This window comes from Rattus norvegicus, chromosome 3, assembly GCF_021556685.1.
Source record: "Rattus norvegicus strain SHRSP/BbbUtx chromosome 3, alternate assembly SHRSP_T2T, whole genome shotgun sequence".
In the NCBI taxonomy this organism is placed as follows: Eukaryota; Metazoa; Chordata; class Mammalia; order Rodentia; family Muridae; genus Rattus; species Rattus norvegicus.
In genome coordinates this window covers 7,560,182-7,581,378 of record NC_141536.1, presented here as the reverse complement: position 1 = coordinate 7,581,378, position 21,197 = coordinate 7,560,182, and the positions used below count along the sequence as shown (strand labels likewise).

The 21,197-nt window shown below is 54.2% G+C and overlaps 1 protein-coding gene across 23 annotated transcripts in view; it reads right to left on the bottom strand.

Annotated features, from left to right (window-relative positions):
* Positions 1 to 17,990, bottom strand: part of Kcnt1 (potassium sodium-activated channel subfamily T member 1) — a 53,445-nt gene extending 35,455 nt beyond the window's left edge. For 7 of the 23 annotated variants that reach the window (XR_015683376.1, XR_015683377.1, XR_015683378.1 and 4 more), the window contains exon 1: positions 17,725 to 17,990. Coding sequence is in view for 13 of the 23 variants with exons in the window: in XM_087654151.1 (XP_087510277.1) it covers positions 17,725 to 17,819 (95 nt within the window). In the remaining 10 variants the exon portion in view is untranslated. 23 annotated transcript variants of the gene reach the window in all.
* Positions 17,991 to 21,197: the final 3,207 nt, after the last annotated feature.

Genomic DNA, 21,197 nt, shown 5'->3' with positions numbered 1-21,197 from the left:
TGAGAAGCTGCCCTGTGAAGGCCCTGACAGATCTTGAAAATGGGAGTGTGAACAGGGAATCTGGCTGGCCGTTGAGAGACTTGGAGCCACAGGCTGTGAAGCTATGGCCCCACTGAGCTAGAGAACGGTAAGGAAGTAGGTGATGTCGGGAGTATTAAGACGGGGTCTTGTAGTGCAGGCTCAGGCTGTAAGAAGGTTGAAGACACAGCCAGTCCTGGGGGCTGGTCAAAAAGCCGGGAGGGGAGGTGGGGGCCTTAATCCTCAGGGCACTTTGATTTGGGACAGCCGTGGTGGATGTGCAAGTGTGGGGGAGGCTCAGCTCAGAGTAAGGCTAACAGTTGATCCTACACTGACCAGGTCAGGCTAGGGTGCCACTGAGGAGGGGGATTCCTGGCACCCTTGCCCTAGCCTCTGTTCCTGGGCTCTGTCCTTAGTAGACTGAGAGTGTCACTATCCCAGTCTCAAAGGGGTGGCCCCAGCGGAGACCCTGTGAGGACACAGCAATGGGAGTGGCTGTTCTCTGGAGCCTTGTAAGGGATGGAAAGGGCCCAGGCCAAGTCAGGTCTCTGCACATCCATCAGGCCCCGCCCCAGCTTCGCTGCAGCACCCCCTGACTCTGCCCACCTCTACACCTTCAGTTAAGACCCCAGAGATGCCAAAGGATAGAGGAGCCCTCGTCATGGAGCTCCCCATGACAAGTGTGTGGAGCTTCAAACCACTCCCTCTGTTCTCAGGGGCAGACCTACCTCCTAGGTCTTTTGTAGCTTTCTACCCATAACACACCACAGCACCCCAGGACCTCTACTCTCTTGGTCCTATTACTGGCTATGAAATAGACCTGTGTCATCTGGAGCCTCTAGAGAGTCCCAATATATGCCAGTAGGGACAACTTCTAGGACCATTTCTTCCTTCTGTCCCCTCCAGTTGTCCTCCAATCCTGGCCCCATGGGCATAGCTAAGGTGTGGCCTCTGACCTGCCTGTGCAGAGACTTGGCCCCACCCTCTGACCATCCAGCTCCTTCTTGGGCATAAAACTTCCTTACATCACTCGTTGGCCAGACAGTCCCTGAGGGAGCAGATGGCGCTGAGGGGGAGCCACGGAAAGTACAGGTGGGAAGGACTCGCCGGGGGCCCAGGTCAAGTGGATCCAGGAGCTAGAAGGGGCTCTCTCACCCGACAGTGAGAGGTTTGCTAATGACCCAGCCCTTTCTAGGTTTCCAAACTTTGAATAGGTTCCCCTCTCCCCAGCTCACATTTCTCAACCATCCTAAGCCTCAGTGGGAGCTGGAGAGAGTGGGTTCAGGTTGGATAGGGTGTGAGGGCCCAAGCCTGCTGCAGTTGTGAGAAAGCAGTGTTTCAGGAACTGTGTGGACAGTCACACCACCACTGTGGACATACATGAGGCCATGTAGATACTTTTCTATCTTGCTTCCTTCCTAGTGGTGGGGAGGCCCCAGGCTCTGACTTTTCTGGACAGCAGTCCAGACACAGAACGGGCAAAGGCAAGTCACAGGCCAGGATCTTGCCTGGAAACTTCAACAAATTTGATTCCTAGTGGGCCAGTCTACCTCATCCTCCTTAGCTGGGATCTGCCTTGGCTCCCATCTGCTCCTCACAGCAGGTGTTACGGTGCCAGCTATGGCCCAGGTGCTGCCTGGACCCAGCTGGGTAGGCGGCTCCCTTCTCTCTGCTCTGCAGAAGGAGGTTGGCAAGACCCTGCATATAGGGAAGAGAGGCTGTCCTTGTTAAAGGGCCAGCAGCACGGCTTGTGGTCTGCAGGATTGAGGGCAGCCACATGCAGAGGTGCAAGTGGGGAGGGCTTCCTGGAAGAGGCGGCCACAGCTCTGTTGTATTCTGGGCTGAGATGAGGAACCCTGGGCGAAACGGCCATGCCTGCAGCCCATCTGTCATGGGGCCAGATTGGCTGGGAAGGGAGCTTCCAGGATCACTGCTCCCACCCCCACTGTGTTCATTAAGATGAGAGGCCAAGAAGGGTCCATTCCCCAGCCCCCTGAGCAGCACTAACTATTCTCCTGCCTGAGCTGCCCATCAGCTGTGGGAGGCCCCTCAAGAGCCATTTCTGGCAAATGGGAACAGGGTAGCAGCAGCCTTCCTGTGTGAGAACCTTCCTAGTGAGAGACTGGTGCAAGTGGGGGGCGGGGCAAGGGAAGAAGGGGGTGCTGTGATCACTTTAGTCCAGCCATCTGTTGCCAAATCATCAGGCTTGACCCAGCACCGGCACCTCACCCAGGGGTTTCACCATCCCTCTGTCCAGAAAGCCTTGCCAATTCTTGTTCATCCTTAAAAGCCAGTGCTCAGGAAGTTGCGGGGCCTGGTCCCATTCAGTCCTGCCCCAATCGCTAGCAGAGCAGGCTTCGAGCACGATGTGCCCACACCGGGCCAGGTCTGATTCATTTCCCCCGCAGCAGCCAGCAGGATTCTTGGCACAAGCAGGCGATGGCTAGGGATTCACTGCTGCAGAGACCTCAGTGCCCTCATCCATGAAATGGGTGCCACATCCTGCCTGCAGCTTGCAGGAGGATGAAAAGGGTGGTCTCCCTTTTGCAAAAGCCTCCTGCATCCTGGTTGCCCCACCATGCTGGTACTCAGCAAAACCCATACCTTTACTGTACCCCAGCCAGTTTGCTATCTAACCTGCCTGGGCCTCAGCTGCTCACTTCTAAAGTGCTTATCTTTACTTAGTGTCCCTAGTAAAAACCCACTCAAATGGGGCTTCCTGGAGCACTGTGGTCCAGAGTCACCTGGCCTAGAGCCCAGGTCATACTTGCAAGGCCCTAGGTTCAACCTCTAAGCAAGAGGCCCCGGGGTCTAAGTGTCCCCAAGCCAGGCTTCAGGCAAGGGGTGGTGGGACACCAAGACGCCCTCTCCCGGGCTACAGGCAACGGCAGGCGCAGGGAAGCAGAGCCCGTGCTAAACAAAATGCGAAGGATGCGAAGCCCCTCCCGCGCAGCCGCGGGGTCCTGGTCCCCGCCAAGTGTCCCTACCTCTGGCCCACGTCGCTGCCCACGGAGCCCCCGCCGCGGGTGGGCAGTAGCGGGCTGAGTCCGTGCGGCTCCTCAGGGGCTGCAGAGCCGGCTGGGGTGTCCCCCGGACCCGCCTTGCCCTCGGACGGTGAGCGCGGCAGCTTGGCCCGCGCCATCCTGCGGGAGCGCTTGGCGCGGGTGGTGGTGGCGGGGGCGGCGCCGGGCGCAACCACCGCTCACCTCACCCCCAATCGCGCAGCACAGTGGAATGGTCCAGAGTGGGGAGGGTTTCAGCTTGGCTCCCCGTATACCAAGGTCGGCCCCAGGCTCTTGCCCCAATCTGGATGCCTTAAGGAGGATGCAGTTCCAGCATACGCTGTCTTACCCCTACCAGAAGTAATAGTAATGCTGATAACTGCCGTTGTACTGAAGAGAGGGGATGCAGGAAGGGTAGCATAGGTGACAGCTCATGTGGCCCTTGGTAGCTCACCTCCAGAGGAAGTTTGATGGAGAGAGGAGATAGCCATCTCTGCGGGGGCATGTACCCACATCACGGGGTACTCTTGTGTGTCCTGGGAACCGTAATGTATTGCTCAGGATGGCAGGAAGCACAGAGCCCCACCCATCCTCTAAGCTCCACCTCAGGGCCTCACTGAGTGAGGTGGGCCCAGTCTTCTAGTCAGATGGAAAAAGGTGTCTGCCCGTCTTCCCTGCTGCAGATGCTCAGCGTCCTCACCCGCCAATCCTATCCCAAGGCTGTCAGGGTTCAGCCCTCAAAGGGCTGTTACTGATGGCTCAACTGTCCTGGGCTCTCATCTTAGGTACCTCCAGATACTGAGTATCAGTCTGCGCCAGGTACCTGGGGACTTGCACAGTGTCACCTCACAACGCGAGCAGGAGCTGGGGAGATAGCACAGAATTATTAAAGTCCTTGTAACTCAAGGATGGGACTTGTGTTCAATTCCCAACATATCTATTTTAAAAAAAAGTCAGACATGGTGATAGCACACACTTAAAAATCTGAGAGCTGGGAGAGCAGAGACAGGCAAATTCCTGGAGGTTGCAGACCAGCTGGCCTCACCAAATTGGAATGTTCCAGGTCCCAGGAAGAGACCTTGTCTTGAGCTACAAAAACAAGTGGACAAAACCAAGGGAGAAACTGAGGAAGACATCTGCGGTTGTTCCCAGCCTCTGCAGTCATGCGCATGCGTTCGTACCAGCCGTGATGACACACACAGGTCTACACTCCCACAAACAGACACATACATCAGTGTACCCCTCTCCTCAACACACACACGCACACACGAACACATGCACACGCACACACAAACACACACATGCACACACATGCACACACATGCACACACACACACGCACACACGAACACATGCGTACGCACACACAAACACACAAATGCACACACATGCACACACACACGAACACATGCACACACACACATACACACACACACACACACACACACGCACGCACGCACGCGCATGCGCACACCTGAGCAGTGTACAGTGGGCAAACTGAGGAGCTGCGGGAGTGGTTTTCCCCACTACACTGAAACAGTAAGGAGCAGAGTAAGGATTTGATGGGGAGACTGGCTGATTCAGAGATACCTGTGCAACCATATGATATGGTTTTTCTATCCCAGACCTATCCATTTCACGGCCAAGGCTGCAGGTGACTTGCCCAGGTAACAGGTAGGTAAGAGCAGCCAGAGGTCTATGCTAGAAGTCTGGCCAATCGGACATGCAGTACAGGAGGCTCTAAACACCCTAGTCCTGAAACAGCTGCTGCAGCTCCAGGGTCTCCTGACCACCCAGACCAGGACGGCAGGCTGGTCCCACCTGCCCAATCTTCCCCAACTGTGGCCTACCAATCGTCAGGGCCCTTCCGGAAGATCTGTGAGGGGAAGGTGAGCTTCTGTACTCCTAAGCTTAGGGAGTGTACTAGCTCCCATAACTTACATCACGGACCTTACAAAGTAGGGGCTCACTATTCTCCTTTTCTCGAATCCTTTAAACATTGGATGGGCCCTTCATCCTTGGCCTTGCTGAACCTCCACGTACCCTGGCGAAACAGGACAGCAACTCAGGGCTGTCCTCACGGGATTGAGTCCCTCGGAAGGGGATGACGAAGCACCTGCCTCAGGGCCAATGATGCTTCCTCAGGGTATCCATACCCTAGTCACCGCTGTGTGAGAGAAATGACGGCTCAGGGAAGGAAGAAGATGGGTTCACCTTAAGCCATGCTAAAGAGAGGGAGACTAACAAGCTCTTTAACAGGACACTACTTTCTCTTCCCAGAGTCCTGCCCACAGCTAGCACAGAATCGTGGAGCCGCAGCCTCAGAGGGCCACAGATCGGTCGGCTATTGTGGACTATCCAGAGAAGTGTACCTTTTTCTTTATCTCCTCTTTTCTAAGCGCACTTTCCGTATTACCTTCACTAAAGTCACTGTCTTCACCACACGGTTGCTTGTCAGCCATGTGTCTGCATGCCATGGCAGCCTAAGCAACATGATGCTTTCCCTTCTCTTGTCCATCTCCTTCCTCTGGGCAACAGCTGGGTGTTTTACAGCTGGCCTGCCCCACAGCTTTTATTTTAAACTTGAATAAAATTGCCTTTGTGTTTAAAAAAAAAACTGCCTTATTGGCTTTTCCAATTATCTGCCTCAGCTCCAAGACCTCATAAAACCAGCCCCTCAGTCTCTGAGCTAATATCCACATGAGCGTCCCCTGACTACACTTCAACATAGCTCATGTGGCAGTAGACAAAGTATCAATCCATGCCTGCCAAGTGGGTGCACTTCTGCCCTGCAGGTGGAAACCCCTTTGCCCTTCTCAGGGACCCAAGAAGGGACCATGAAACTTCCCAAGGGCATGTTGTGGGATGATTCACAGTAATGTGTGGGAATCAGGCTAAGAGAGAACAGGGCATAACACAGGATGCTGTGCACACAGACTGCAGTGCACAGAAAGTGCTGGAAGGACTTCTGGGAACTACTGGCCACCCAGGAGCAAGGGTAGAGGGTTTCGTCAGTGTCATGGATGCAGGGCTCCGTGTTCAGAGTGAACACATTTGCACCCCTGAGCGATGTGGGCTGCTCAGACGCCACATCTACGGAGTACAGGGGACGGAGACCCAGCTGCCTGCTTGGGCGTGTGTGGCACCTCTGTACTGGATGTTCTATTCTTATTTTCTCAGAGCACAGTGAGTCTCCAGGTGTCCATCTGCTGACAGACTGGAGTCTGCGTAGAGTGTCTCACCCGGCGTGACTTCAAGCTGAGGCATGTGAAGAACCTCTTAGTGACCGTGGGGAATCTGGGGCAGGTAGGACTCTGCCTCACTGGTTGCTAAATCACAGAGATCGGAGCAGGTATAATTTAAGCACGGTCATCACCTCTGCTTTGAGAGTCCAGTGCTGTTTCTTGTGTTAGCTCCTTGGCACCTCGGCACAGAGGAGTTTCCAGATGTCAGGGAACCTAGTATGGAGTGAGGTAAAGAAGGGAAGATGGGGGTTGGGGATTTAGCTCAGTGGTAGAGCGCTTGCCTAGGAAGCGCAAGGCCCTGGGTTCGATCCCCAGCTCCGAAAAAAAAAAAAAAGAACCAAAAAAAAATGAAGGGAAGATGGGTGCCAGGTACCTTGTGCCAGGTGCCAGGCTTGGACAGTCTGGAGTCCCAAGACCCCGTGGGACAAATGCCATAGAAACCAAGGTATAAACAATCCTCCTTTTAGGAACACCAGGCATAACACTGCAAGTGGCCTTATATAGAGAAATGTGAAACTCTGAACCAACTGGATGAAGTAAGTCCCTGTGGGTAGAACCTGTGGGGTCAGGTGATGAAAGAACCACAAAGGAGGGCAGCCTCCCAGACCCAGAGATGAACCAATGTGGAAAAGGACAGAATCCAGTTCCTGAGCCCCCAACCAGACAGGACACACCAGCGCCACACACGTCTACAAAACAGTGTCAGAAGCAGAGTGATGAGAACGAGGAGATGACAGTCCCAGGGACTAAAAAAAGGAATGGAAGGCAAGAGCTACTATACCCAGATAATGTGTCACTGAAGTCTACAGGTGAGATCCCAAGAGCAGAGCAGTGTAGAAGAACATGGCACGCATGCAGATGCCCTGCCTGAGAGAAAAATACCTTGAAGGTTTGGCCTCTTCACCCTGACCACCATTTTAGGCTAAACTGGGACAATCATAGACCCTGAGAATTCTCCCCGCAGTTCGCTGGTGGTAAATGGGTGGCAGCAGGCAGTTGCCCTGACTTGCACTGCTGTCTGCTGAGGGAGATATCAGAGCTGAACCTCTCCATAGGCTGTTCCCCTCAGACTGTCCCCGTAGAAAGGGCATGGGGCCCTACAGCATGCCCAGCTGGACGGCCTGCCCTGGGAGTGTGCAGGGTGCTGGGATTCAACATAAAGACGCTCTGAGCTGGGACTACGGACCTAACACCATTCTCACGGAGAGACAGTCTCCAGAGAAGCACATCTTCAGGAAGGGGTTCAGGACATTGTCAGAGAGTGAGAAAGTAACAGGAAAAAATATCTCATAAAGTCTAAAGTAAAGGGAGGTCTAGCGCTGGACACGCACAGCCCTTCACATCTCTGGGGTTCTGGAAAGGCAGCGTTACCACCATGTAGGCTGAGGAGAAGGAACAGAAATGGTGTGGCTACCCAACAGCCAAGAGGTGAGCGATCCCCAGGTCATGAGTCAGCCCATGAGAGATCACTACTCAGCCTCCGCAGGGAAGTCCGTCACACGCTACCACAGAGGTGGATGTTGTGCTGATGAAGAAGCCATTCGGAAAAGGACAGGTCCTGTTGGACTTGGTTTCCATGAAGTCCCAGAGTCCTTGGCTCCATAAAGACATGCAGTACACAAGGCCCTGGGTTCAGTCCCCAGCTCCGAAAAAAAAAGAAAAAAAAAAAAGACATGCAGAACAAGGTAGACGCAGGGGCTGGGGCTAAGGACTCAATGTTGATGGGGAGGACAATACTAGGGGACGCACAGCAGTATGCTGTTCTTCCTGTTCCATCGAGAGGGAAAGGACTCTAAAAGCAGAGAGCCTGGCTAGCAGCAAAACCTAACCCCAGGCCAGAAGGAAACTCTAGGGCTGGAAGGATCTCTCAGCGTAATGAGCACACGGTTCAATAAAAGCAGCTCTGAGAGACCAGATAAGTATACTTATCTCTACGGTCGGAAGCAGAGAGATTTTTACAACTCAGGATTCCTGGGAGCCCAGGCACTATCCCAACATTACAGAGTGAATCAAATTGGATCCAAAGAGAGGCTAGAAATGGAAGTACTGACCAGGACAATCGCTCTGATCAATCCGCAGAGGCAGACATTGATCAGGCATCGGAGAGCGGAGAACTCTGTTCCGACAGGTCTTCGGACCCGATGGTGGGGCCCCCAATTGGCCTCAAGTGTTTAAAATACACTTAGTATTTGGAAACACTATACAGGGAGGGAAGAGGCACGCACTAAATTCCAGGAAAACAAGCCACAGTACAGCACATCGGGAAACTCATCCTTCTCAATCTACTGAGCTGGGAGGACATTTGTGGACACAAGACAGGGAAGGGTACCCAGCAAAGGCTGAAGGAGGTGGCTTTGGAATTTCTTCAGGGAAGAAGGGGACAATAGCCACAGGCAGATCTAGTGGGAGAAAAAGAACAGAGAGCTAGTACAGCCCGTTAAAATATCACCCAAATCCCAGACACAGAGATGCCTCAGGTGTAGAGCAGCAAGCAGGAACTCGACCAGGCACACGTGCCTCTCTTCGGGAGGGTGGCTAACCTCAAAGGTTATCTGCAGACAGTTCTAAGAAACCCCAAACCGAAGTGCCTCAGAATGGAAGGGGTAAACGGATGCCTGTGGTCAGCGGGAGCTCGTGTAAGTGGGCTCACAGCACGTGTTAGGTAATTATCCAAAATCTGGCTACAGAACAGATTGTGATGATCTTGAAGCTTGTCGAGTAAAGAGAAGAATATAATTAGCAAACACTGGGAGTGTTCAGGGTGCTGCGATTCAAAATAAAGATGTTCTGAGCTGGGACTACGGACCTAACCCCATCCTCACCAGAGAAGCACAGCTTCAGGCAGGGGTGTTCTTAGGGCCAGAGATCGAGGAAGCCACAGACTGAACAGAGGCCAAATGAGACCTGAGCACTGATATCGGCCACACAGGCGTCCTCTGGCTTCTAGAAGTAGAAGCTTATTGGCTGACAACGACATGCATGAATCACACGCCTCTGGGTTCAGGGGTCCCAGAGCCTCCACATCTGTTGGATTCCTGCTGGAGTTGTAAAAGAGAACTCTTGACAGCTTCTAGTGACCACCCGTGCTTCTTACCGCTGAGTCTCTGATTCTGTTCCATTAACCTCTGAGTCTGCTCTGGGATTGCCTCTCCATTCAAAGACCCTAGATGGCCCCAGGCCACCTAGACAATCCTAAGTACAATGTCATCACGAGGCCCTTAATCCCATTGGCAAAGTGTCTTCTGTACTGGGTGGCCACAGGTCTTCAGGATTAGCACAGGGATACTAACACAGGGACATCACCCATGACAAGAGAACACAACTCCAGGCTAAGTACATGATGCACAGATCCAGAAAGACCCAGTCCACGTGTAAAGGCCCCCCCATCATCTCTACATCAAATTTCTCTGGCTTACGTTTTGACATTTTCTTTTTTTTTCTCCTGCCCCTCAAGTAAAATATCCAAAATCTGCATATTGGGCCAATGCTGTCTCAATGACTGCAGCCCAGGCCTTTGCCTCTGTCTTACAGGATCACTTGTGATTGCCTTTCAGGATAACTTTTCTTTCTCGAATCCCCACACAACCACCCTCAAGGAAGCATATAGCCTAAGCCAAGGTTCCAGGAACCAGACATGGACATATTTTGAAGGTTTTTATTCAGTGACCTGGGAAAGAGTCTCAGGCAGACCCTTTAGCTCTGTAGGTGGTCGTCCATGACTCTCTAGAGGCCTCTCCTGCCAAGAGGATGCAGGTGGGTGTGAGGCAAGCCAGGTGTCACAGCAGGTACCTCCCATTGTTGTTCTGGAGCCGGGGAGGGCAGAAACACTTTCGGCATCCATGGATGGGAACTAAATGGCCCAAGGCCACATCTTCCTCTGAGGACACTACAGCTCATTGAGAGGCTCAACAGGGTCTCTTCCAGAGTGGAGACACAGGATTACATTCCCCTTCCCATGCTGGGTCTATACAAATAAATCAGGTTGACAGTGGGACAGAGTGAGGCCCTTGAGTTAGGTGTGCCAGGACCTTGAGAGCCGAGCGCTCTCACTTCTTGGGGTGGCAGGTGGCACTTGCTCAGGAGTTTCCTTGAGATTGGAAGGGGCTTGTGGGTGGAGGGTGGAGCCAGGCAGGAGCCCTCACAGGCCAGGCCCTAAAGGTGTGGCTCTGCCCACATCTAAAGCAATAGAAGGTGGATATGGGGACCTCTGGGCTCAGAAACTCACCATGGAGTCTCCCAGATGGGCTCTGCTTCTGGGGAGTTCTCTATCTCTGAAGTGTCACTGGGCTTGAGGCCCAAGGACAGCACTTGGCACCTGGGACCACCTGGGCTCGATACTCGATGGTTACCCTGCCCAGCACAGGGTCAGAATCCCACACATGTTCTGACCATCCGTGAAGCTCCTTCACCCGTCCTACAAGGCTCAGCCCGCTCAGAATGTCTTCCTTCCCTGGCTCTTGCTATACCCCTCCCCCACAACAGGCCATTCCCAGCAAGCCCAGGGGACTGACCCCCTAGAGCGCCTTCTTGGCTGCAAAGGGCCCCTTTCTTAGGCTGTCAGGGAAGTGAAGGTTGGAAGGGTGCAGTCTCCACCATCTGCCTCCTCAATGGTCAGGGGCAGCTGGCAGGCTGGCTCTCATTGTTCTGCAAAATGGCTGGCCTGCCTGCTAGGAGGTTCCTACTGTGTTCCACCTCATCCGGGGTGGGGTGGGCCTCTCGTGTGGCATTTCCACTTTCCAGTGTATCTCCAGGCTACTTAGATTCTTTAGGAAAACAGCCTGGCCCCAGATGTGGCTGGACGGTCAGATGCCATCTTCAGAGCTGGTACCAGGGGGCCTGGCATAGCATGTTTCCCATTAGTGACCTCCAGCTTCTTGGCTCTGGCTTCTCATGACACCTGCGACACCTGTTTTGGGGCCACCTAACTGACTCCCTTGAAGCCATACTACACTGTGAGCTCTCAGTTCTGGAGGACAGATGTTCAGAGTTGGAGCCCCTTAAACCTAAGAAGCTGATACTCACATGAATGTTTACCCCCTTTTCTGTGTGTGTGTGTGTGTGTGTGTGTGTGTGTGTGTGTGTGTGCGTGTAGATAAATGTGCATGCGCATGTGTGTAGAGGCCAGAGGACACCATTTGATGTCATACTCAGGAAACTCCACTGTTCTACCTTTGTGACAGGGTCTCTCACTGGCTTGGAGTTCACCAATTAGGCAGACTGGTTGGCCAGCAAATCTCCACTTCTGCCTTCCCAGTAGAGTGATTACAAGAACCAGCCACCACACCTGGCTTGTAATCGGTCAACATGCTCTAAGAATCCCACTTACCAGCACCTGTTAGACACTTCTGGCCTCCAGGAACCTGGGGGACACTTCTGACCTTCAAGACTGTGAAAATAGCTGTGCTGGGAGCTGCTTCTGAGGGGTACTCAATGCCTGCTCATGACGGCCCACAGTAGACAAACACAAAGGGTAAACAGAAGATGCCCTCCTGTTTGCATCCAAGTGGAGGAGCTCAGAGTGGCCTGTGGCAGGCTATAGGAAGTGTGTGGGAAATCAGGGGACTCCCCAGGAACTGCACTGTCCCTCTCCCAACTAATCCTGACGTCTATGTGACTCCGCAGAGGACCCCACCCCCGCGCACACACCCCAGCCCTCTGGGTTCTGTTTTATGTTAATTCAGAAGGAATCTGATTTTAAGTCATCCAAGTGAGTCACTAGGATGTGGGCATAGAACATAGGCTTGGAGGGCCAAGTTACGTGTCTGGCTGTGTTGGCTCAGAGGACGAGGTAAGGGATTTAGCCCCTGGAGATGCCAAATTCATCTTCTCAGGGTGTCTCTGGACATCACAGGCGTGGGCATGAAGGGACCAGACTGCTCAACTGATGGTGTACAATCTGTGTGAATGGGGACACAGTGGCTCCAGGGGGCTCTTCAGGTGATGACCACAGTGTACCCGGGACTGACACCTCTCATTGCCCTTGTGTTCTATTTCCTTTACTCTAGCCCATCTCCCATCTGTTAGTCCTGTTGTTTGTAGCTTCCCAAGAGTCCAAGCTCTGGGGTGGTGGCCCAAGTCCCGGAGCCCACGCCCAGGCAGAGATTCTAGAGGAGGGAGGTCTAGCCAACCCTGGGACTACTCAGGGCGTCACCTGGCTTCTCTGCCCCAAGGCTCACCTCCCAGGCTTTCTCCTTGTTACAGAGCCCAGGGTATAGCAGGGGACAGGTTAGCCAACTCCCTGTATAGCTGAGTGTAGAGGCATGAGCAATCAATCCTTCATCTCTGTGTATAGCTCGCATGTACAGAGGCTTGTGGAAAGCAGCCCTGGTCCTGGACAATGATCGGACAAGTCTCAACCTGTATCTTTTGCTCAGGACGACTGAGAGTGCCTGAACACTCCAGAACCTTTCAGACCCCATCCTCCTTCTTCCTGCTGAAACCAGGCCTTGATTCAATCACCTAGGACACACAGGGAGGTATCCATGGGATATGGAAGGATGCACATCCTAGTGAGCTCCTGGAGCCCAGGGAGCTTGTCCTTTTGACCTCAATGACTCTCAGCTGAGCACCCCAGCCCAGAGAAGGGTGCAGGCAGCACCCCAAGGCCTGCCCCGTTCATCAGTCAAGCCTATGCAGGGAAGCACCCAGACGGTATTTTAAATGCAGTCCCCGTGGGAGGCAGCACCATCATCACCTGATGTTTCCCTGCGCTCAGAAGCCTTGGGCAGGAACAAAGGACAGAAACCCAGTGCCAGCCAGTGGGCAGGGGCACTCCACTTGCTCCAGGGCCTGGCAGGTCTATCATCCTCCCCTGCTCTGTCCTCTGCAGTGACAATGCCATCTCCTGTCCCATCAGTTCACTCGAAGTCTGTTCTTGGCAGGTATGAGGCTCCAGTCAGCTGGGTAGCTCAAGCCTTGGGTGTGCTGGGGGTGCTCCAGTCCTTTCTGGGGTTCCTAGCCCCGACTCTGTGCTCTGGCCTTTCCTTGGTTGCCTCAGTCCTCATCACCACTAGTCCTCATCACCTGGCACCACTTGAACTCTTGGCCAGGCATGACCCCCATATCCCACCCACTATCACCTTGGCTCAAGCCAAGCCACACCCTCCATCCTTTACGCTCCTTCCCATTTCAGATACTGGATGCTGTTCCTCTCCTGTGGGTTCACTTGGGACCCAGAAGGGCTCCTGGTCAAGGCCCAAGGAATCCCCAAAGGAGAACTAGTGTGCCCCTAATACCTCCCATCCTAGGGCTGCCCTTGAGGGCTTCATGCACAAACTCTGGTCCCAGTGGCCTCTGAGCACCTGCTGCTGGTTCACGGTGCAGATTGGAGGCTACTTGTCCTGGAAGGGATGAACAGAGAGTGGGGTGGGGTGCAAGCAGGGCTGCCCGGCAGAGGGAGAGCCCGAGGTGTCTGGTTCAGAATGATACTATGTAGCAGAAGAGGCAGACTACGATAAGGGTAGGGGTAAGGACAGGGTGTGTGAAGCTATGGGAGTGGTTAGGATGTGGAGCCAGGCTCTGGTCCCCAGGGCAAGCTCATCCAACAGTGATGAGGGCACTTAGTGGGCATCCGGCTATCCACGGCACTTGTCAGGCAGCGCTGATGATCCTAGTAGACTTCTCCACTCCCAGCTCAGCCCCACCCCATCAGCAGCACTGCCCAACCCAGCTCAATGGTCATTAACAATCTCAGTGAGTAGTTCTGAGTTCAGGGCTGTCCCTCGAGACACCTTTCCTCAATCTCTCCTTTGGAGACCTGGGGTAGAGCCTGTATCTCATGAGAAGGGTTCAGCTTAGTCCCCAAAGAGCAACTTGATGCACTTCAGTTCCTGACAGGAAGGGAAAGGAGGCACCAGAGGCTCTATACCCCCAGGACTCTATCCTCAACGGGGGGCGGGGGGGAACCCCTGCCCTGGCCACAGGGCATTTTCTGTTTCCCCATTTTTTTATGATTCTGTCAGAAAATACTCAAAAGCTTTTGCCTCAGAGAAATGAGCTGAGATCCATCCCATTGTCTGAGAGCTAGGGACAGCACAGATGGGGCCTGCTCTGTCTGGCCTGCCATCTGCAGCGGCTCCTTGGACCCCCCAAAGACTTCCCCTCAGACTTGAACGGGGCAGACCAATCCAGGACAAACCTGCTTTCACCTGCCTGGAGCCCAGCCAGTGGCGACCTACTAGGTCTCATCTCATGGTGGCTATTCTGAGCAGCCTGGTATTGCCTGAACATCCTGGGGACAAAGGGCCAGTGGTGCTACCGAAGCCTTAGTCTCTTACAGACCAGGACAAGACTCTGAGATTCAGACACTCCATCAACACCACAGCCTGAGGCCTCTCATGACGTCCTCTAAGGGGTCTTCATACATTTAGAGGGAGGATCTGCGTCTATATCCACCAGACCAGGAAACTTGGAGGGGCCGTTCTGGAGGGAGAGGATATCCAACCTCCTTAAGATGCCCAGATCCACTGAGCTTCCTCTGGCTGCTCCCCCAGATTGTGAGAGGTTATCCAGGGCAACATGGGTCCTCCGATGTGGGTGAGATCTCAACTCTGCCCCTCATGGGTTGTGTGCTCAGTGTCCTCAAGAATGCCCAGGCTGGCAGTGCAGCCTCATTTGCACGTGTGGGTGGCTGAGCACCTCCCTGTCAAGGCCTTTGAGGCTGTGGTGACTCACCAGCAGTGGCTTCATTCCTTTGGAGAACAGGAAACCCACACGGCCCTTCCTGCCTGTTCACAGCCTTCCAAGACTTGGGGTGTATATCACCCTACTTTTGCCTTGCAGATCTAGTAGTGGGACGAGACCAGGGAGCAAGGCTGTGGAGGGGGACTAAACCTCCAACCTGTGCCTTCCTGTGCTGGGACACACACCAGCTACCCCCCTGCTGAGAACACTACCCTGGGCTGTGGGTGGTCTATGCTATACCATCCTGGTACAGGAGCCCAACATCTGCAGCCTGGGACCCCAGCTTGTTACTCTAGAGAACTCCTGGGAGTAGGTAAAGCAGATAGAACCCCCCTTCCTTCTGTCCCCTCCCTTCTGTCCCAGACTAAGCCCTCCTAGTCACGTGGTACAGCTGCCTGTGCCAACATCATAGTTGTGAAGAAGGGCCCCCAGTGCCACCCTTCACTTTGAGAATCAGTGATGGTGCAGAAGGAAGAGGAGACAAGTATGGAGGAGAAGAGGAGAAGGAAGAGGGAGAAGAGGAGGAGGGGGAGGAGGAGGAGGGGCAAAGTTTCTGGTGGGAATGACAACAGGTTCCAGGCAGCAGGAGGGACCTCCCCTGTCCTCCCCACCCACGGCTTGATGTCTGTGCTGGGTCTATGTACACCCAGGGCTCAGATGCTCTGGGGCAGATCTCAGCCCACAGCTCTCTGTATCACCTGCCCGTGATGAGAACTGAGGGGTGTGGAGGGGCCAGAGTCTGCAGGTCATGGGAGGCCAGACTCGCCCACTCTCTGCAGCTAACTAAAGCAGTGCCCAGGAGACAGTTTCAGAGACAAGGGAGTGCCCTTGAGGGGGAAGGCGATCTTTCAGGATGGCTGTGTTCTAGCTTCTGAGAGTTGAGCGTTGCACCAGCTCTGCTCATGTTTAATTTCAAGTTTATGTCTCACGTTTATCACAATTAAAAGCATTGCACAAAGTGCCACTGCCCCGAGAGCAGTCTCTCACCCCCTGGGGCAGAAGACAGTTGTTACCAGCAGACTGTGGCTGTCACCCTATGGCTGACTACAGGGACCTTCACTATCTATGCCAGAACGGGAAGGAGGCAGTTTTTCACTCACAGCAGCCACAGTCACTGGCATCTGTCCAGCCAGGCCCCAGGCACTTTGGGGAGACAGGATGCTGTTTCTTACCAAGCACTGGGAGAGCCTTCCGCAGCTGCTAATTCCCGGAATTCACCACATCTCAGTGGAGCAGGCACCCAGGAGGGAGGGGGTGCTGACTTAAGATGTCAGGCACAGAAAACTGGAGCTCACAGAAGCCCAAGCTGTGACAGGTGAGGGTCCCAGGAGGACAAGAGTCCCCAGCTACAGATGGCAGGGACAAGACAGCCATGTTTCCCTGTCTGAGCAGACACTGCTAACGAGACCACAAACAGGGCATCTTCCTCAGACATGCTTGTGTGTTACTGTAGCACTTGGTTCAAAAGACAAGAAAGCATGAAATCTAAACGCACCTCTAAATCAGAGGCAGTGACACACAACTGCAATCCCAGCACTCAAGGAGCTGAGGCAGGAGGATGATGAATCAAGGCAAGCCTGGGCTACACAGCAATAGACAAGTAAACAGACATGCCTACACAGGACCCAAACTCCCTGGTTCTAACCAGTGAAGACTTGGAACACGCACGCATGTGCACACACACACACAATACAGCCCCGCATGCACACACGTCTTTGCTCCACTCTGTGTGATGGATGCCCTGAACACCCAGGGAAGTCTGGTAGGATATTGGTCCCAGTAGGCAAAGCAACAATCAAATCACTCTGCATGCAGTTCAGCTCTGTACACACACACTGACCTACTCACAAGAATGATTCTTTCCCAGTAGTGATTTCAGCCAGCAGTTGGTTGTTTCAAAGGCTCAGTGTGCGTTCTGACAATTTGCAGGCTCGTGGACTTTCTGTTCTAATTCAAGGAACTACATTGTTTGAGGGAAACTGCATCTCAGCCCAGGGTTGGGGTGACATAGCTAGCTCCGGGAAGGTGACGCACAGAGTGGAAGTTTCTGATCATAAGCCAGCCTTTCCTAGTCTTACAGTGTCCTTCACCATCTTCCCTTGCTGGTGAGAAAGCGCCTCCCCTGAGGCTGGCAGCGAGAACACTAGTGCTTACCAAGACAGTTATTTGGGGAAAAGGCAGAAAGAGACATTTCTCCCTGCCTAGTTCCCTGACAAGCCCCTTCACTTAGGAGCTATTTCCATATGATCATTCTGTTGACCCCTGTTTAAAGCACAGAGGAGAATTTGAGAAGAGGAAACGTCATACCGCCTTCACTCTGAAAATGTGACCACGCTGAAATGAACCTGAAGGACACTGACCCCTGGTGACTACTTGGCTGGCTGCGGGGCTCCGCGGCCATAGTGCGTGCGGTTCTGACTGGTTCTCAGATCAGTGGAGCGCTAGAATTGGGAACGAGAGCGGGTGTGTACGGGGCGGGGGGGCAACAGCGGGTGTGCACCGGGATACAGAGCCAGTCCCTCACTCTACCTCCCAAGCCCCGCGCGGCAGAGCCTCAGTGACTGCAAGCACCCGGGTCCGAGTCCTGTTCCAGGTCCCCGCAGGAAGAGGCGCCCGATCCCAGCCCACCCAAAACTTTCTCGCCTGGGAAGCCGAGAAAGTTGAAGAACGTTGCTGTGGCGGCGGCTGGGACGGCGCGGGGGTTGGGAGGGGTGGGGGAGAATGAAGGATGCGCACGCTTGTGCGGGGCTCAGCACCGCGGACAGCTCCGTCACTTACCTGTCGTCGTTCGGGAATGTCTGGTCTCCTAAAAGCAGGTCACGGAATCTATACCGTGGCGGCAAGGGCAGTACCTCTGTGTCCAGGTCGTTCATTGTGTGGCTGGCAGCGTCCAGGAGCACGTCCCCGCCGCCGACTTTCCCTGCGCAGGGTCGCCTGCAGGCACACGGCAGCGTCCCCTCACCGTCCTCGCCCTCGCCGGACGCGCGCAGACCCCTGCGAGCCTCTTCCCGGCGTCCGCGACCCCCCGCGGGGGCGGGACAAGCACCTGCAGGGGGAGGGGCTGAGGGCGGAGCTCCGCGGGGGCGGGGAGCCTTCCGCGTCCTCAAGGCTCTGCTTAGGGTTCTTTTCCCAGGATATGTGTGTGTCCGTCAGTGTGTGGGGGTGGGTGTTGGGGGGGGTTAATGGGAGTGGTCAGGGCTAACTCCAGAACATCGTTTTCTTGAAGGTCCCTGGTCTTCCTTGAGTTCGCATGGGAGCCCTCCTCTTCCCTGGACCTGAGCCAGGCAAGGCTTCCCGCCCCCACAGTCGGCTCCAAGGCCAGTTGCTCAGCTTTTCTTCAGGTTCTGGAGCCACTATCTCCACCCCCAAGGCCTCCTCTCAGCCTCTCACTGCTGAGTGGCAAGAGGCGGTTTATGAAGAGGCTCTCTAGGGCCAACAAATCAGAACAGATGTGATCCATGACTCTGGACTTCTAAAGACTCCTATCACAGTCACGGGAGTCACTGAAAGGGTGTAGAGATATGTAGACAATGGGCTGGGGCAGCCTATGTGCACCAGGAGGGTCTCTCCCCAGTCCTCCCACCCTTGTCCTTTCCTGTCTTCCTCTCCCTCCATATCCACATTCAGCAGGCACAGCAGCTGGAGACGGGCTGGCAGGGGACCCCAGGCTCCAGTTCCCAGCCTCCTGAGACAGCAAGCTGGGGGCATTTATCTTGCCAGCCTCCAAATCCCAGCTATCTGTAGAAACTTCTGCCTACAGCATAGGACCCAGAAGCAGCTTACATCCACCAAGTGAGAACAGGCTCGGACTCAATTGCACCCAGGAACTGTGGGCACTGGCTCAATGGGGGACTGTGGTCCACTGGGCTCCTGACCTAACCAGAGTCCTGGGCTTCTTGCTCCTCGGCAAGGCAGAGCTCCTAGCATTCAGCCCCAGCCCTCCAGCAACCCACAGTAGAATGCAGTAGGGAGAAGGCCCAATTCCCATCTACCTGACTTAGCAGTGCCCCAACTTGGCTCAGCCACGAGCAAAGAGACCAAGAAGGTGGCCAGTCTCGACACGACACGTGTGTATGCAGCACCAGTCCACTGGGCCTGCTTATGCTTCTCCCAATAAGGCCTGAGGGGAAGGGGTTCGTCCTATGTTTGTTCAAAGTAGGCCATGAGCTGTGTGTGGCTTGAGGGAAGATGAAGGGAACATTTTACCTCAGGCAGGGTTCGGACTCTCTCATTCTCAAGTTGGGAAGAGTGGGTGTACTCCCTGGGCCTCCCTCCCCCAGCCTACTAGCAGGCCTACAAGTGTGGGTACTCCCTCCCTCTGGAGGCTGAGAATGCTCGGTGGCTGTCTCAGGCCATGGCTGCCAGTGGCAACACTCACGTGTTTCTCAGGTCACAGATTCAACCTCCCCAATCTGGCAGAACTTGAAAAATAACATTTTCCTATTAGCCTCAGCGGAGTTGATTGTTATTTCTTAGTCACAAGCTGGCTGGGCCTGGGGAGGTGCTGGCAGGTGGGGAACCACGTGGCCAGGGGTCAGGGCCTTGTTTCTTTTGGCAAGCCCCTCAAGAACCACCAGGTGCCTAGGAGCTGAGCTCTCTGCTGCCCTGACCTTTTGGGCACTTCTGAATTTTTTCTCTTGGCCTCAAGATGGGGGGAGGAGGGAGGGCTGCGAGGGGGGCCATTGGGGGGAGAACCTCTGCTTACTTCAAGGCCCCAGGAAAAAGAAATGCACCTGGAGTCAGAGACACCGCCCTGCCCCCACCCAGCTGTGGCTGGGAGGAGTGACAAGGCAGGCTGTCCTTGCAACCTTGAGAGTGTTGCTGTAACACATAAGTGTGCAGGCACTGTGATGGGCATCCCATGGACCTCCTGGTACCCTCCCCTTCCTGTGCCTACCCCTTCTACACCCTATGAACTTGAATTGACTTTAGAGGAGACCAGGGCCCCCAGAACCTCTAGGTAGGAGTGTTATGGTTGAAATATGTCAATATTCCTGTTCACTGGATAGCCCAGGCTTTGGGGATAGTGGGGGATTCAGCCATGTTGGGAAGAACTTTGGGGCAAGCAGGGAAGGGCAACTAGGGGATTCTATAAATGTGGGGACAACTGGAGCCAGAAATGGCTCTAGCCCAGCTTCCAGGATTCAGGGGACCACTTCTTGTTCTGTTTCTCATTCTTTCCCTGGGTGACCCTAGGAGAGCCCAGGAGGCAACTAGGACCCAGAGTTATTCGCTCTCCTTTGAGATGGCTATGTCAGTGAACTACCTGTTTCATAAGAATTCAATGTTTTGTGGCTCGAATTAGTCGCTCACATCCCAGGCCTACCCCTTAAGGCAAGGTAGTTTGTCTTAGAGTTTCCATTGCTGTGAAAAGACACCATGACCAAGGCAACTCTTATAAGGACAGCATTTAATTGGGGTTGGCCTACAGGTTCAGAGGTTCATCCGGCATCATCAAGGCAGGAGCATGGCAGTGTCCAGGCAGACAGAAGGCAGACAGAAGACTAGCTCCCAGGCAGCCAGGAGAAAGATCTCTCAAAGTCCACCTCCACAGTGACACACTTCCTCCAATAAGGCCACCCCTCCTAATAGTGCCACTCCCTGGGCCAAGCATATTCAAACTACCACAGAGTTCGACTTATGAGACACACGCTCCCACCCCCACCCCAAGTGAAGTGCTCTCTCAGGAAAGTGTGACAGCTCTGACTGAAACTGCTTGCTTCTCTCAGGGACTCTCTGGAATCCAGGGGTGGTCAAGAGTTCTAGATGCATGGGTAGGCGGCCTAAGCAAGTCCTTTTACCAGAGTCTTTGTTTCCTCTTCTGGAAATGAGAACGCCTGTGTGGCTTATCCTCACAGGGACTGTGCAGTAGACAGCCAGTGACAAGTCGGTAGGCTCAAGCTGCTCTGTGCCACTCCGCTGAATGACAACAGTGCCTGGTCTGGGACAGAGTTCAAGTTGGGCCTCAGGGGCCCTATCCAGGTTATCCAGAAGAGCTTAGGCTTGGGTGGGTCACTGTCTAGGTGATCAATCTAGAGAGAACAGGGCAAAGAGGACACAGCCTAGCATGAAGGACAGGAAGGGTGCTCACTGAGTACAGGAAAACGTGTCTGACCCTATGCTGGGTGCTGGGATTCAGACTTGGGACTAACAGCCGAGGTGCATATTTTACATCCCAAAGCGGGCCTGGCCTCCAGGTTCTCCCAGCATCCCTTGGAACCCACCTGTTACAGGGCATGACTGGCCCTCTG